The sequence below is a fragment of the Myotis daubentonii genome, chromosome 7, assembly GCF_963259705.1.
Source record: "Myotis daubentonii chromosome 7, mMyoDau2.1, whole genome shotgun sequence".
NCBI lineage: Eukaryota > Metazoa > Chordata > Mammalia > Chiroptera > Vespertilionidae > Myotis > Myotis daubentonii.
The window spans coordinates 69,490,403-69,502,684 of record NC_081846.1 but is presented as its reverse complement, the minus strand read 5'-3'; the positions used below and the strand labels follow the sequence as shown (position 1 = coordinate 69,502,684).

The 12,282-nt window shown below is 36.1% G+C and overlaps 1 protein-coding gene across 8 annotated transcripts in view; it reads right to left on the bottom strand.

Moving 5' to 3' along the window:
• Positions 1 to 12,282, bottom strand: part of GTDC1 (glycosyltransferase like domain containing 1) — a 368,745-nt gene that overhangs the window by 181,990 nt on the left and 174,473 nt on the right. For all 8 annotated transcript variants that reach the window (XM_059704553.1, XM_059704559.1, XM_059704558.1 and 5 more), the window contains 2 exons: positions 5,821 to 5,988; positions 1,690 to 1,863 (listed from right to left, as the gene is read on the bottom strand). In XM_059704553.1, the coding sequence (XP_059560536.1) occupies positions 1,690 to 1,863; positions 5,821 to 5,988 (342 nt within the window). The remainder of the gene's footprint in view (positions 1 to 1,689; positions 1,864 to 5,820; positions 5,989 to 12,282) is intronic.

Sequence of the window (12,282 nt, the reverse complement as noted above, 5' to 3'; positions counted from 1 at the left end):
TGTTTCTTAACCTTCTTCCATTTAGCAAGATGTATTTATGGTAATACAGTATAAATTAATAAACTATTCAATTGCCACAGGTGTATTAAACACATAATGGTGGAGGGATATGTCATATGCAAATGAACTTAAAACAGTATTTATTTGGAATTCTATAGCAGTAATAATTAAGATGTGCTATGACCACCTATTTATCTAAAGATGTATATTTTGACTTTATATTATATGAAAAACATAAAAACATGTCAAAAATAAGGTTCATATTTTAAAAATATGATCTAAAGTATAAGCTGTGTTTGAGATAATCGTGGATCTAATGTATAACAACTATATTTTTCAAAAGTTGAAATTTATCAGACATAAGAAAATTGTATTTATACAAATACATATTATACATACATATATGTATGTATCTGAAAATCGATGGTTATCTTCGTTTCACTTAGCTTGATAGTATTCAAAACTGTAAATAAACCATTTATTGTTTTTGACAAATGACCAACATTGACAGGAAGCTTGGACAGTACAAAAAAATGGAATAAAAATTCATAGGGCCCCAACTTTAATCTAGTCTGTGACAATAACCAGCTGTGTGAGTTCAAGACAATCTCTGCCCCCTGGGCCTGCTCTCTGAACTCTGTAAAGTAAGGACTGGGCAAGGTGCTCTAACTGAAATTGTATGACTCACTCATTTGACTTGGTATTAGGCATATTTTTCTTCAATGAAATATTTACTAATAAGAAACTCAAATAAACCAGCATTGGGGTGTGGATGAGGACAACTGCCTCCATAGCAAAATCTGGACGAGCTCTGTAAGTCCAGAACACAGAGAGTACTGCCTGCAAAGCACGGATGGACATTAAATCGTTTCCTGCCTTCATTTCAAGGATGGGGAAGAGACAGCTGTCCCTGAACTCTTTTTAAGGACACAGTCAGTTACAAAACAGCAGCATCCCCAGCTAGTGTGAATCCCACTGAAGCAAACTTACTATTCACAAGGGAGAAATACTTCTGGTGGTAGTAAAAACAATTTTGCTAGGTTTAATCAAAAGTGAAAAGGAATTCTAAAATGTTCCCTTTGAGCCACATCATCCGTTGCTAATTCAGGGTGGGCCTAGCAACCAGGGTAATAAAAAATGTCCTTAGTAACTGAGAAAGAGAAATGGCAATTAAGCGCTTTTGTGACCCAACACAGAATACCCAACTCTCTATTAAGATAATATAAATAATAAAAAATGGAAGAAGGGAAAAGTGAAGAAAATAGCATGGAAAATGAAAGTAATCCAAGCAGCAAACTTTAGCACTGATTTACTTAGAACAGTTATTATTATACATATACATCAATGGATATAAGCTGAATGCAAAGGTTGAGAAATAGGCTTGACGATGACTTCTTTAACAAAACAACAAGGAAAGAACCAAAACAGTAAGTGTTAAAAGTCAAAACAGCTTGTTTTAGCAAACAAATAAATAAGATAAAAGAAAGGAAGATCTCAATATCAGAAGTAACCATTCAGTGATAGGTCGGACAAATGATTATTTAAAATCTTTGCAAATCACAGCATGGTGAAATGGAATTCGATTCTCTAATTAACCATGCTTATGCTGAGAAGATAAAATTGGCAAGAAGAACACCAATTGCTACACAGTTGGGAAATAATTTGACAAACAGAGTCAAACGTACTGACCTGCTCACATCAGGAAACCTGATGGGATAGTAAATAACTTGGCACTTGGGTCTGATGATGCTTTCCAGATCCTTGGGTCTGTGGTCAGGAATCAGCTTCATAAATTTCCCAATAGAAGTGAGAAACGACTCCATATTGAAAAGAGAGTTGAACACCACCACATCAGCCACCAGGCTGTAAAGGGAAAGGATAAATACAAATGATGAGCCCAACAGAGTTGACATTGCACCTTGGGTTTGAAAAAAAAAAAAAATACTCTGCACTTCCATAAGTAGTTATCAAAATGCCTCTAATAGATAAGTTCATTTTATTATATTATACTAGAGGCCCCATGCACGAAATTCGTGCAAGGGGCTTGGCCCTCGCAGCCCCAGCTGGCCCTTACGGCCCTGGCTTCGTCTGGAAGGTCATCTGGATGGTCATTCGGCTGTTTGGTCTAATTAGCATATTAGCTTTTTATTTATACAGGATCATGGGAAGTTAGGTTGTTGGTGTCAGGATGAAAGGCAGGAGAGGAATTAAATGATTTAATGCTTTCCTGTGAGGCTTCAAAGCCAATTATATTCTTCCACAATGTCAGGAACTTTCTATACTATCAACAGCAATAAGTACAGTAGGACCTTTTGCTTTGTGACCCAACCACCCATGTTGGTTTCTCTGTCAGTGATGGAGGTTGTTTTATATCATACTACTGAGAACAGAATGTCTGCCATATTTTTCACTACCTTCAAGGGGACTAATTGAGATAAAGCTGTTTCATAGTAGAGCATACCTTCAAAGTATGTGGTTGAAGTCTCTTTCTTGTTTTAACCCTTGCTTCAAGAAACTTTTTAAAGTTCTGGGCTATACAGGAGGGATCATATGGGGTCTCTACAAATAATTTCACCAAGATATTTGAAATAGTCAGAGAAGTAAAAGAAATTGGTAGAAATCATTACATAAAGGAACTCATTATAAAGAATCATAATACCATGGACTTTTCATAATTAAACAAAAGAAATGCAATATTGGCTACTGCTTTAGATGAAAAACTGTGCTCCTCCCCATAATAATATTTTTAAAAAACAAAAAGCAATCTGAAATACATAGCTATAAGGCAACGTGAAAACAAAGTCTGTGTGTCATAAATACATGAGCAATTTTCAGAATTTTCTATAACATATTCTTGGAAATCAATGAACACAAATGATAACCATGGGTGAGGGCAGGATAAAACATAAGTACAGGGTGAGGCAAAAGTATGTTTACAATTGTGAGTACACAAAACACAGAGTTTATATTCTTGTGTTATTGTATTATTTTCCATATGAACAACTGTGAACCCACTTTTGCCCCACCCTGTCTATAGTATAAATATGTACTATGTTCCCTTTATGCGTCAAAATACTGATTTCAGGGATCATTGTTTTGATTTTTTTTAAAATGGCCCTCTTTGCTTTAAGCAGGGGATTTTCAACTGGAGTGCCACAAGAATTTTTAAAACATGCAATATCTGACTATTTAGTTAGGGGCACTGGCCTCTTTTCCCTTAGATTGTCAATTACAAAATAACAGCAGCCAACACAGCAATAGCTGTCTGGTGTGATTGAATCAAAATTATACCTATTTTTTAATCATATTGGCATAAAATATATTTTTGGGTGTGCTGCAGAATTTTAGTAATTAGTTTTTGTGTGCCATGAGATAAAAAAGGTTGATAATTGCTGTTTTACCTAGTAAGCAATGAAACTGTGTCTCAGTGTCACCGGATCTCAATAAAATGAATACAAATGCTTTGATATAGGATCCAATAGAAGAAACAGTTTTATTTCACCTTTAAAATGATAGGTAAAAAAAAAAAAAAAGACTGAAAGAAGACATGCAAGTCCATAGGCTGCAAAACACAGATGAATAAGCAGAGCTTATAGAAGAGGAATACATACCATAGCACAGCCTCAGGTTAGTTTAATTCACATTTACTGAGGCAGCTAAAGTTCCTGTTATTAATACAGAGCGGAATAAAAAACCAACAAAAAGAATGTTGACCTGTCACCCCTATGCCTGCCTCACAAAACTGCTTTCCCATACAAGTTATTTATTTATTTTTTTTAGTTGTGACCTAGTGCCAATTTGGGGATAGGGGTGATTACAACATGGATAATACAAAAGAATGTCAGAGAAGTGCTGACACAACACCAAGCAATAAGGAAGCCAATATAATAATATAGCAAAAGTTGAAGGATGTTTTACAGCTAGTCTGTTTTCACCATATGTCACATATTGTAATAGCGACCCACAGGTCATCATATATAGTTGCGACATGTGTTCGTAAGTCAGAGGGTTAGTGAAACCTCTATTTAAGGTGAGTGCTTATGTCAGTCATCTCTAACGTCCTTAACTGCCACACGGCCAGGAAAGAAATCTCCCAGTGCCAACAAAAGCAGAAGTCAGCAAGAAAACTAGAGAAACATTTGAGGAAGCGGGAGTCATATGTTTCAAAGAGAATCTGAACAGGACTGCTTCCTGACACTCTTATTTTTCCTCTGGATAACTGTGAGCCATTTTTTTCTTATTAACAAGCCAACCAATGATCAAGTCCACTTCTTTCTCTCCAAGCATGTCTAACAGTTTACCCTCTTGAGAAGAGCAATGCTGAAAAATCATGTAGGAGTTTTTATAGTCTCATTGCTACAAGCAAAAACAATCTTTTATGGAAGAGAGAGATGAGGGGCAGTAAGCTAAATTTTTTTTTTCAAATATCCGTATACAACCCAACTACTTACAATCTTAACACCCAGTCTATGCTAAATTAAAGATCCAAGATAGTTTACAGAAATACTCTTTTTCATGCATTTCCTCCCTGATATGAGTGAGTGTAACTTCCATTAACTTTAAAGCCACCCATAAAGGGAAAAATGGGCTTAATTTTTTCCCCCAGTTATTTCTCAAGGGTAATAAACACACACTATCTGAGGAAAAGAATGATGCTAATTCAAGAAATCAAAAGAATATTACAAATGTTTTCCATATTGATAAAGCACAAAATGATTTTATTTTTGTTTTTAAAACATATTTCCCTTCTCTGTTTCAATATAAAAGAAAGTATTTTAATTTTATTATGAAATTTTAAAATGGTTGCTTTTTTATGAGACATTTGATGGGAAGCAGTTCCACTCTTTTGATAGCACTGCTACTTCACAATTGAAGCAGCTTGTAAAAATGATTGCAGAAAAGCATTTACAAAATGCTCAAAACACAGACGCAGCGCCATAGAGCTGCTTTTCTATGTCAACTAAACTATGGACTATACTTGCAAGAGTTGAGAGTCTCTTTAAACACATCAACAATCCCAATTGCTAATAACTGTTTAAAAAGGTGAGTAAAAATTAGCCATTCACGGCCAAACTTAGTCAATTCGATTGTTGCAGTTGTGTGAATAGGAGGCAATAGCCAAGCCGTTTCAGGGTTGTTATTAACTTCTTTCATTAAGTAAGCTTCAGGAGATACACTTTGTTGAAGTAACAAGAGAGAAGGACCATCACCTTTGAAATGTCATGGTATTTTAAGGCAGTGCAATTTCAGAAGACTCAATGAGGGGGCGAAAAATACCAACAACTACCTAAAGATTCATTTTTCATAGTTTTCTCTTACAAATTATATAAAAGCAAACAAACAAACAAACAAACCTCCTTGCTCCATTATGTCTTATTTTTTGTTTACTCCTCTGAAAATTTCTATTTTGATTTTAGCTGGATTCACTGAAAGTGGTTGGCAAAAGAGCAGACTGACTGCCCTTTCCTGAAAGCATGTCTCAAACAGCAGATGAGAGAATCAGGGGTGAGGAAGATCCCTGTGAACCCGTTGATTCTATTGTGAATGTTGTAGAAAGCAGATAATTAGTTCAACGTATTAGATTTTATATACATTTACATATGTATATATGTATTTTATAAAAGGATTAGCTGTGATCCTATACATATAGTGCAGAGGCACAAGTAATCACTACCATGGAAGGTATGTTTAAATAAACACTTGTACCTACCTTAAGGTGTTTTAAAATAAGGGTACATTAGGTCTCCAGATTTAAAAGCTAAACATCTACCAAGATAGAAGTAGCAAAGGACTAAATATCATGATACAGTTGATACCTACCATGAGAGAATTTGGTTGTATCCATACTGGAAATCCCTCTCCTGACATTTCTTGACAGGATAGACCAATTGGTTCTCGTGGAAGTAGAGAATCTTTTTCAGCTTCCCAAGGTCAGGCCGAAGGGCAGCCAGTTCAGTCAGGTTAAGCACTGAGCTTGCAAAGAGGGTCCTAGGAAATAAGGAAATGAGGGTTCACTGTCCAGAGCATGCTTGATGGGTGTCATCCTTTGCCCTTCTTCCCCCTCCCCACATCCCACCCCCAGAGAAACACGTGCCCTACAGGGACACATCAACAGTTAAGAATTAATACCATGTAGCAGCATTCCAAGTCTTGATCTCTGAAAAAAGCAGCTGCTAAGAACTATAAAAGCTCCAAATCTCATTGGTCTTCTCAGCTCAGTTACTGAGAGATGCAAAAAAAAAAAAAAAAAAAAAAAAAGCTGGATGGGTTTTATTGAAAAAGGCAAGAAAAGCTCTATCTGAAGGACAAATGGAACAAAGATAAGGCTGACTGGGGAATACTTGGCTTGCCAGTTTCATTACACTTTACTTCTTTATGCAACCAACTACTGAAATTCAATATACAAGCAGAGATGGCACATGCTCATGTTATGACATAAACCCTTTTGATTTATGCAATAGACTTATCTAGTGTGGTCTTTTTCTCTTGGTATGTTTTCTCACCATGCCTCCCCCCCTTCTTTTAACGATTCTGCAATATTTCTGGGTGGGTGGGGGGTTCTAATCTTTTTTCTCTGCTACTGGACTACTAGTGGCACCAGATATACAATTTGTAAAACCCCTTATAGATCACATAGATATTTAAAAAATGAAGAAAGGCTGATTGATTCCCTTTCTTTGGGGGAGGGGAGGAAACTGAAAGCTTACCTACCATGTTTATAGAGGAAAGTGTCTATCAACTCACTCCTTCCACAAACACTTACTAAATGCCTACTACGTGCCAGGGTCTAGCCAGGAAGAACTGAAAAGATGGACAAGGCTGCCCACTGCAATGAATGCTGCCTGTCATAGTGACGTACACAAAGTACTGAAGTTACAAACAGGAAGGAGAGGGAACTGTCTGGGACAATCTGAAAATGTTTCACTAACGAGGTATCTACCACGTATGGACACAGGAGGTGCAAATTACAGTCCCTGAGCAGCCAAGTACATTTGGATGGCACAATTTTGATGGAATGCCACCTTTATAACATAATGCATCACCATTTGACCCTTGCAGCTTTAATTCCCAGTCTAAAAAATGAGGTTCGGGAAGGTTATGAGTGTTCCTGGAATCACACTGTTGGAAAGTGGCAAAGCAGGGCTCCCGGTCTCTCAGCCCCAAGTGCTTTCCATTACGCCAGGGACATGAATCGGTCATGGGCGAGTTACATTGCAAATGCATTTTTCTGTCCTTAATAAATACAAAATATCATCCTTGTTATTACCATGATTACAACTCCTATAAATCCGCCCTGGCTGACAAGCCAAATGGCTAACTTCAGGTGTTTATATGATCTGCAGCACTAGCCTTTCACATAAGAAGAGTGATTACATAATAAGTGCATGTATCATAAATAGGAATTCAAGTGTCTTCTTCATGGGCTACAAAAGGCACATCTGATCAAAAAGCAGTGATCTCAATTTTACACCCACATTGCTATATTAATGTCATGGTTTGTTGCTCTAAAGTAAAAAAAAAAATTAAAAATCTTACAAAGGAGGTACACTATTTTTTAAATTGTCTCCGCGTACCTAACTAAAGCAAAGAGAAAAACTATGGCCAGAAAATGCCCTTTTTTCACCAAAAATATTCCCACCACCACTTTGTACAAGTCTTTCAAGAACTAAAATTGAAAATTCTGAAATATAAAGGTATTTGCTTACCTACAAATCTTATCCTTAGTAGAGAGAACAATAAAACATTAATCTCAATCAATATTTTCCTTAAAAGAAACTAGATGGCCACTTGTGGGTCTACTTATTGGAAAATTCTCCCCCTTTCCCTGTATCCCCACTCCCAGCCCCAAAATACAAACCCATTCTTAATCATTAAGACCTGAGTAAGTTCAACATTTTTCACACACAAGGTAGAAAAATTCATTAAATGTGTTCCCCTTATTAATTGTTAATCACAAAGAAAAAAATGGTACCTTTAAAATGGAGAAATTTGGTAGACATGAATTTATCCAAGTGATCAAACTAAATATGACCTAGTGGGACAAATTCATATCTTGTATTTCCCAATACAATATCCTGAGAAAGATTCAAATCACCAATGAGAAAGATACAAATCTGCCAGAAAAGCCTGATCTGAATTTGGTCATGAGGAAACGGACACATATCTTGCAAAATAACTGGGTTGGATCTCCAAGAAGGTCAATGTCATTAAAGAAAAAAATATATATATAGATTAAAGGAAAATAAAGAAACCCCAAAGCAAAATGCCACTCTGATACTGGGTAGGGAAAAAGCAGCTATAAAGGAATTATGTGGACAACAGGGAGATTCTGAATATGGGCTGAATATAAGATTGTAAATTTTCATCAGGCTTAAATTTCTTAAGTTTAATAATTTTAATGGGTTTATATAGGATATTATCTTTCTTTTTAGGATGACTGTTGAATTGTTTATGTGTGAAGTTACATGATGTCTGCAACTAATTCTTAAATTGTCCAGTCAAAAGGCTACTAATAATAAATATTCATATGTATATATTTACATAGAGAAATAAAAAATGTGCAAATATTAACAATTAAGTGATTGGCATATTGTAATTCATTGATCTAGTCTTGCAAATTTTTGTTAAGTTATACATTATAAAACTACAATTTTGAGGAATATGCACAAAATGGCTTTAAGTAGAAGGGAAAACTATGCTACATGCCATAAGCAATAAATCCATCATATATGCACTTTTAGTCATAATCCAACTGTTAATTTCCTACATGAGAATTATCCTCAGGGTGGACCTGAGAAATCAGTAGAAAATGTTTAACCAAGGTGAATCCTACTCCTACCACACCCCTCCTCTTCTCATCCTACGAGCTGATCACTGCCTTCCAAGTCAAACTCCCAAATGAAACAATGCAATACATTCAGAAATGAAATGGCAATGATTTTCAAAATATTAACCACACCAACACTTCCTGTAGTTTCTTCAGTCATTAATAGGAAATTCATTATATTTTTATTGCTGATCTTGAAATAGTCCTCATGCTCCTAATTTGTAGAAATAGCTCTATCATTATTAAAACAGGTCTCTGCTTTTTCACTTGTAAAGGGTAGTTAAATTGGCCAATAAGCAACTCCTCAAATATTCAGCTCGATGATTCCCCAAAATAAGCAATGAAGAGGCCCTCAAAAGGAATGCAGGTGTGACTTATAGGCAATTTTCACTTTGCTTCCTTCCATCAATTAAAAAACAAAGTTTACAATCATACAATGAGTGACATCATTCCATCAGCAGCTAATCCCTTGGCTCCCCACATTCCTCTTGCCTCAGGTATTATTTAAGCAATAAATCCTAGCAAGGTGAGCTTTAGCATCCCACACTGCGAGTCTGGCAGGAAAGGGCACAAGGTGATAGGGAACACCAGTAGGAACAAGATAATTCCTGACAGCTGCTGCTTGAGCACAAGTTAAATTGAACAGTTTATCTCAGCGTGAAGATGTTATAAGGTTTTATGTTTAATATTTTTAAATTAACATAAAACCCAGAGAAAGCAGTTGGGCAATCTTTCACAAACATGACATACTACAATCACTGCATAAGCTGGATTAGTACTTATTACCACGCGACTACAGAATTAAGCTGTTTTTAGACCACCAAAGAGCTTTAAATTGCAACTTTTGTCTCTGTAAGAGAAACCTATATTTAAAATGTCTGCTAAATTCAAATTAGCGGCTACATCATTAAGTTACCATCTCATGAAAAGTATAAGTAAGCCACTATTAGAATCCAAAAGGCTCAGGCTGCCGGCACGTTAGCACCTTTCAATGTATTTGGGATTGTGTCCCTACACATGGTTCGATTGTTCTCAGTGCCCATTATATCTGCCATCTGAGTCATATTTGCTTGAGAAATACAAAATCATTCAACGCAGTGAAATTCAACATTCGAGGTTTTATCCTTTTCTTGAATAAACTGGTTGCTTGCCTTTCACCCTGCTGCCTTACTATGTAAAAAGAGATGCTGAGGTACATTTAAGCAATGTAGGAGTGAGGACACTATTATCAGGGTGCACAATTCTGTATCTTAAAGGAAATGGAAAAACAACGAAAGGAGAAACAGAGACAGGCATTCAGTATTCAACCACCACGACACATAATCTAGTCATACTCCCTCATTCCTCATTCCTGCCCCATGAAATCTTTTCAACAGCTGCCCTACCCACTCACCCCCAACCACTTAAAACAAATCAGGATATATTACACAGGTTGACACAGATACCGGTTTGGGTTGTCACTCATACTGAATGATTCATTGTAGGGCTCCGTAGGCCCTGGCCAAAAGAGTCAATTCCGTTCTTCCAGCTGTGTGGCTTCACTCAATGCCTTGTCTAGATTCACGTTGCTCAGCCTCATTCCCAAAGTCTTTGTTCTTTTCTGATTCCTGTCCCTTGATATCCCCTCTCCAGGACTGTAGACCCTGTACTTGCTGTGATGTAGCATTTTCTACGATGATGGAAATGTTCTATACCTGTACTCTCTAATATAGTAGCGACTAGCTACATATGGCTATCCAGCACTTGAAATGTAGCGAGTGCAACCAAGGAACTGAACTTTAAATTTAATTTAATTTAATTAACTTAAGTATAAACTAAATAGCCATACAGTAATGCCTGCTGTGTAGGAAAGCACAGCTCTGAATGGACCAGCTTGACTTAACCTAACACTCCACCCATGGCACCTGAATGCATTTCCTCACTTAATTGATCTGCTTGTACAGATCCTTGACTGGATTCTAGTAATCTAACTGTGAAGTTCCTCCTGGCCAGGCTCTCCAATTCTGGAATGACACTATTTCCTTCTGATAATTAGAAAACACATATTCATTGCAGAAATGTTTTAAGTACAAAAAATATATATAAATTAAAGAAATATCACCCACAACCACCCCAAAAAGAGATAGCCACTATTTGCATTCCAGCAATCATTTAGCCAATTGTATGTTGAGAATCATCATTTGCAAGATACTAGACTAAATGATAGACATAAAATAGGAAACAACGTAGCTAAGGCAAGATGAAAATTGACAGGTTGAGGAACTCAAGACCCAGGAGGCTGGAGCAATTCATTCAATAAGAAAATGGCCAGAGAAAAGCCTGAGGAAATCAATGGGCCTCTGGAAGACATGAACATAACTGTGGATTTTATGTTAACAACAATAGGTACAAACTGAAGGATTTAAGCAGGGAAAATACAAAAGTATATATGTATCTCGAGTGCATTTACTCTTGTTCCTTTTATTTTCTAATTACATATATATATATATATATATATATATATATATATATAAATACATTGTTAGATAGGGATTTTTTGCTAGTAACACTTAACACAACATGTTGTTCTACTATTTTAAAAATTATTCTTAAAACATATGATTTTAATATATTTAATAATGTGATATGATAACACCCCTAAGGCATGATTTTTATATTCATATACATAAAGCTTTACATTTTTGATTGCATAATCTCTTATATTTCTATTAAGTTTATGTATTTCATAAGTTTTTTTATTGCTTTTTAACATCAGAAAATTTTACTTACTATCAATGAAAAACAGATCGTGAGGAATCAGTTTGGAAGAAGGAAGATCAGGAAGGAGAGGAGAAAGGAGGGTGGCTGGGCTAAGATGTCAGACTGGAGGTGAGGAGCAGTGGCCTGGCTGGGTTTGCGGATAGCACCATCAGGTTTGCTGATGAACTAGACATAAAGAGGGAAGAATGGAGTACTAGCTTTTCCTTTGCGTTATCACCTCCAATGTTGGTAAATCGTGATTCAATATAACAGCAGTTCAATAAAACATACAGGCCTACATGAAAATCACTCCCAAACATTTCAAAAGCCTTTGGCTTAAATATTCTTTTGTAATTTGTAAAACCTGTGTAGAAAGATAACTGAGTTCTAATATTCATTAATCATTGATACACAAATTTCATTTTCAGCCAGCATGCTTCAGTTGCCAGCTCCTTCATCTTAATTAGAACACCTTTACTACACGTTTAAATGCTATGGATTTTCAAAAACCTTCAAGAACACTGCATAACAAAATGTTTCCATTTGCTAAGACAACTAAGAATACAAGATTAAAATCCTATCTAAAAGGAAAGGAAATGTAGTCATTTCATTTCCTACCTTCTTGTGATGAGTAATTTACAGGCTGCTTAGAAAAGAGTACCCCAGTTCCCAAAAGCTGTCCCGTGGTGTGCTGGCCAGGAGGGCATCATGTAAAG